We start from the raw sequence: 6,000 nt of genomic DNA on the forward strand, positions 1-6,000 counted from the left end.
CCCAGAAATGCCAGTCATCAGCACTGGTTCCAGACATTAACCCCACATGTGTGAGTCAAACCCGCACTGAGATCATGATAGTACCCCCCTCTCAACAGGGGGCCTCTGGACCCCCAGGCTTGCGCGGGTGCTTAGCATGGAGAGCCCGCACCAGGCGATCAGCATGCATCAACCGTGTCGGTACCCAGGATCTGTCTTCCGGTCCATACCCCTTCCAATGAACCAGGTACTGTACCGACCGCCGTACCAACCTGGAATCTCTGATATGACCAACCTCATACTCCACCTGCCGCTCGACCAAAACAGGAGGAGCAGCGGATTCGGAGTCTCCCCGGACTGTTTCAAAAGATTTCAGTAGAGATTTGTGGAAGACAATAGGGATCTTGAAAGAGGGTGGAAGGCACAGCCTATACGCCACTGGATTGATTTTTTCCACAATCTTGTATGGGCCAGTGAATTTGGGCCCCAACTTGGCTGAAGGAACCTTCAACATAATGTTTCGCGTGGAGAGCCAAACCTTGTCTCCAACCTGAAACGTGGGCCCTGGTGTTCGTTTCCTGTCCGTGAAAAACTTATACCTCCCCTGAGACCTAGATATACTCCGCTGGACTTCTGCCCATGTATTCTGTAATCGCTGAACAGAGCCCTCAGCCCCGGGACACCCCGAGTCCAGGCGAGAAAACTCACCAAAATGAGGACTGAACCCATAATTGATCAAAAAAGGAGTCATACCCGAGGATTGACTCACCCGACTATTGAAGGCAAATTCAGCCAACGGCAGTGCATCGCACCAGTCATTCTGTCTACCAGAGGTTAGACACCTGAGGATCTGTTCCAGGGACTGGTTAGTGCGTTCCGTCTGACCATTGCTCTCAGGATGGTATGCAGATGAAAAGGACAGAGACATCCCTAATTTTTTGCAGAAAGCACGCCAAAACGTAGCCACAAACTGCACACCACGATCAGACACCACATTCAGGGGTAACCCATGCAACCGGATCACATGCTGTACAAACAACCTGGACAACGTCTCAGCTGACGGTAGTGCGGACAGGGGTACAAAATGAGCCTGCTTAGAAAACCTGTCCACCACTACCCATACCACCATATTACCCTTAGATGGAGGGAGATTGGTAACAAAATCCATGAGTAAGTAACTCCATGGTCTTTCGGGCACTGCCAAGGGCATCAGCTCCCCTGCCGGCCGGCTATGAGAGCTTTTGGAACGAGCGCAGACCCCACACCCAGCAATGAATTTTTTTATGTCCGAACTAAGGGTAGGCCACCAAAAGATCCTAGCCACCGCCAGACGCGTGGCTGAAATACCAGGGTGAGCACTCAGCTTGGATTCGTGGAACTCCAAGAGTTTCAGGCGAAGTTGCTCTGGGACAAACAACTTACCCCCGGCTTGGCCGCCGAAGCCCGCATCTGGGCCCCCTGAATCTCCTTTACTAACACAACCCCAGGGTGAAGAATGGAGGACGGTGGCTCGGGGGGAGACACCGGCTGAAAACTGCGCGATAAGGCATCAGCTTTGACATCCTTAGACCCTGGACAAAATGTAATCGTAAACTGAAAATGGGAAAAAAAGTGACCAACGGGCCTGTCTGGGCGTTAGTCTTTTAGCAGACTCAATGTATGACAAATTTTTGTGATCTGTGATCACCGTAACCGGGTGACTGGCCCCTTCCAAAAAGTGCCTCCATTCTTCAAATGCCAATTTGACTGCAAGAAGCTCTCAATTGTATACGTCAAAATTTCTTTCCGCAGCAGAGAACTTCTTGGAAAAAAAGTAACATGGCCTGAGGTCAGTTATAATGTCAGGGTCCTGTTAGTGCCGGCGTGCAGCCTTCGCTGAGCAGGTACTCACCCGCACTGTAGGGGGGCCCGGGGTAAGGTACGGCCGGAAAGTACTGACAAACAGGACCTGGGAACGCTGAAGATTAGCAAGCAGAGCAGGACCTACGGTCTTGTGACTGCAAGGGGCGGGGCTTAGCGTCCTGCTTCCAGTGATCAGCAGGACACTATACAGAAATACTCAGAATCAGGCAAAATGGAGATCATACACAGAGATAGCAGTAAAGTACCAGGGATGAGACAGAACGGATAGTCGGGGACAGGGAGTGGTCAAAGCCAAACAGATATAGAAGGTACCAAGCAGAATCCAACAAGCAGTATCCAGAGAACAGACCGAGTCATACACAGAGTTTCAGATAAAAAAGAACACAGCACAAACACACTCAGGGGTCACCACACAATGCCAAGGGCGAAAGTATAACTGACGGGGATGGGAGCATCCTGAGGCTATAAGAAGCTTTCCCAGAACCAGGAAGAGAGGCCACAATCATAAGCCCCAGGTGTGCAGGTAAGCCTGCACTGGGATCACAACCTTTAACCCCAGAAATGCCAGTCATCAGCACTGGTTCCAGACATTAACCGCACATGTGCGAGTCAAACCCGCACTGAGATCATGACAGGCAGACTCTATATTGTAATACACCCCCCTAGGCAGACTCTATATTGTATAATGCACTCCCCATAAGAAGACTCTATAGTATAATGCACCCCCCATAGTCAGACTCTATATCACATAATTTACCCCCCATAGGCAGACTCTACATAGCATAATACACTCTTAATAGGTAGACTCTATATAGTATAATGCACCCCCCATAGTCAGACTCTATATTACAAAATTTACCCCCATAGGCAGACTTTATATAGTGTAATGCACCCCCCCATAGTCAGACTTTATGTCACATAATTTACCCCCATAGGTAGATTCTATATAGTATAATGCACCCCCAATAGTCAGACTCTATATTACATAATTTACCCCCATAGGCAGACTTTATATAGTATAATGCATTCCCCATAGGCAGAATTTATATTTTATAATGTACCCCCATAGTCAGACTCTATATAGTATAATGCCCCCCATAGGCCTCTATATAGCATAATGCACCCCAATAGGTAGACTCTATATATTATAATGCACCACCCATAGGTAGACTATATTATATATTGCACCCCCCCCCAAGGCAGACTATATGTTGTATAATGCACCCCCATTGGCAGACTCTATATGGTATAATTCAGCCTCCGATAGACAGACTCTGTAGTATAACACAACTCCCTAGGCAGACTCTATATAGTATAATGCACCTAAATAGGTAAACTCTATATAGTATAAAGCACCCCCATAGGCAGATTCTATATTGTATAATGCAGCCCCCATAGGCAGACTCAATTTAGTATAATACACTCGCCATAGTCCTTGATATAGTATAATACATCCCCAATAGGTAGACTCAAAATATAGTATAATGCACTCCTATGTGCAAACTCTGTATTGTATAATGGACCCACCCATAGGCAGACTCTGTAGTATAATGCACCCTTGCCCATCGCCAGACTTTATATAATACTGTATAATGCACCCTGATAAAAGTAAAATAAAATCCGATACTCACCTCTCCTTCTCGTTCCGCTGCAGCTGTGAGCGACCGCACCTCTCCTATGATGCTACGTTTTAGACTTCATTCAAGTGGAATGTCTCAGGAACAGCAGTAAAAAAACATATTTAGGGATTAGCAGGATAAAAGGAAAGTGTAGGGCACTTTATAATAAAGCTGATCAGGTGGTTAGTGTGTAAAGATAGATGCTGTATTTAGAAAGAACATTTTAGGTGCTAGGCCGCCATTTAATTACTCTCTTATGTGTAGAAAAATATTCAGAATTGAGAGTCCTCCTAATGGAGACCCCAATCAGAGGACAATAAAACATCCAGACTCCATATCTATGAACTGTTCCAATATTTATGTTTCTCTCTCTCCCATAATGATAATTCTGCTTCACGTCACTTGTCTTATCTATTGCATTTTTTCTATGCTGTATTGTGCATAAATATGTGACTTCAGATTTTGTATTAGTCTAGCCTGATGAAGAGACCTGAGTAGTCTCGAAAGCTTGCAATGTATTACCATCTTTTCAGTTAGCCATTAAAAGGTATCAACCACTGAGGACTCTCAATCCTGAATATTTTTCTATCTACTGGCTAACACGGTACAAAGATATATATCTCTCTTATGTGTATGTATTAATAATTATGTTACCATTTATATTTCCAATTAAAGAAGAAACCAAGGCTCCGGCTCTTTGCCCTGAATGGAAGGGAAGCCATGAGAGGACTGCTCCAATCTATCTAGTAAGTTCTTATAGGAAACATATTACATTTTATTTTGCTTTTCCCCATTTGGTGATTTCTGTCAGTTTCTGATTATAATCCAGATACTGGGGATGTGTCGATAATTAAATAACAATAGTTCTAGAGAGGTTCACAAGATGACATTGAAGTATCATGGGTACAAGTCATCAATAACCTTTATTGTACAATCATTTACATTAGGCGGTGTGCCCCAAAAGAGCAGGGTACCCCCAACACACTAGCCTCCACATTGCCCCCTATTTAAGCAGTAAAGCATGGGAAGCCATATTGTCCTATAACATTGTCATCCACATCACATTATAACATACTGCCGTAAACATTGGGAACTACAGACACAATGCCACCCAAACTTTAGCTTCCACAGCGCCCCCTTCCTATTGCAAGATAAGTACCCTCATAAGCACAGGAAGCCATATTCCTCTCCCCTCCCCAAACTCTAGCTTCCACAGCGCTCACATCATTCAGCCAGATAATGTATCCTCATAAGCACAAGAAGCCATATTGCCCCATATAGTTAGATTGAGCTGTATCCACCTCATATTGCCAGGTAATGTATCTGATGAAGACAGTAAGCTACCTTGCCCTCATAACATCAGCTGCATTTTATATTGTCAAGTAATGAACCTTAATGATGACTAGAAGACACATGACCTACATGACGTTACCTTTCACAATGTCAACTTTAACAATGTACCCCTATAAGCACTAGAACCTACTTTCACCCCCTAACATTAGATTTCACAGCACCTAAATTACATTGCCAGATAATGTACCCCCATAAGAAAAGGAAGTGGCGCTTCCCCATAATAAGAGTTTCCACAGTGCCCATGTTACATTGCCAGATAATGTTCCTGAAGAAGCACAAGAAGCTCCAATACCCCCATAAAATAAGCTTCCATAGTGTCTACATCACATAAAGAATTTATAACACATCCAAAGTAGCGCTAACTATGTACATACAATCGGGGGGGGGCAATTTCATTGTAGACCGCCTGCAAACAGCATGACTACTAGTCGTGGGCTACTCACGGTCATACCCAATTAATATACTGTGCTTGACGAGGCACAAGCAGTTACCCTGCCCACATAGCACTAGCTTCCATGAAGCCGACATTACATAGCCATGTGATGTACCCGAATAGGCATAGCAAGCTACATTACCTCATTATACAAGTTTCCACAGTGCACACATTACATAACCAGGAAAGCCCTTTTATTTATTTTTGGGGGGATGGGTAGAAGAATTGGAACATTCTCCACTGAGCTAGATATTTTCAGCTACTTGAGTTCTGTAATTAAAGGGAACCTGTCACCTGGTTTTTCAGCTATGAGCTGCGGCCACTGACTTTCGGGGTTTATCTACTGTATTCTAGAATGCTGTAGATATGCCCCCGATCTAACCTGAAAGATAAGAAAAGCAAGTTTTATTATACTCACCTGGGGGCGGTCCGGTCCGATGGGTGTTGCAGGTCTGGGTCCGGCGCCTCCCATCTTCATGCGATGACGTCCTCCTCCTTACTTCGTGTCGTGGCTCCTACACTGGCGTACTGATCTGCCCTGTTGAGGGCAGAGCCAAGTACTGCAGTGCGCGGGCGCCGAGAAAGGTCAGAGAGGCCCAGCGCCTGCGCAGAGCAGAGAAGTATGCCTGCGTAGGAGCCACGACACGAAGCAAGGAAGATGACATCGCAAGAAGATGGAAGGCGCCGGACCCGAAACTGCGACGCCCATTGGACTGGACCTCTCCCTGGTGAGTATAATAAAACTTGTTTTTC

The 6,000-nt window shown here is 45.4% G+C and overlaps 1 protein-coding gene across 1 annotated transcript in view; it reads left to right on the plus strand.

The window, feature by feature from the left end:
• The window catches only part of LOC141098647 (cysteine-rich venom protein TRI1-like), a 105,306-nt gene extending 101,101 nt beyond the window's left edge, over window positions 1–4,205 (plus strand). The window contains exon 9 of the mRNA XM_073586619.1: window positions 4,137–4,205. Within this exon, the coding sequence (XP_073442720.1) occupies window positions 4,137–4,167 (31 nt within the window). The 3' untranslated portion in view covers window positions 4,168–4,205. The remainder of the gene's footprint in view (window positions 1–4,136) is intronic.
• The last annotated feature ends 1,795 nt before the right edge of the window (window positions 4,206–6,000 follow it).

This window comes from Dendrobates tinctorius, unplaced genomic scaffold (assembly GCF_039654945.1).
Source record: "Dendrobates tinctorius isolate UK_male_01 unplaced genomic scaffold, ASM3965494v1 ptg000093l, whole genome shotgun sequence".
NCBI lineage: Eukaryota > Metazoa > Chordata > Amphibia > Anura > Dendrobatidae > Dendrobates > Dendrobates tinctorius.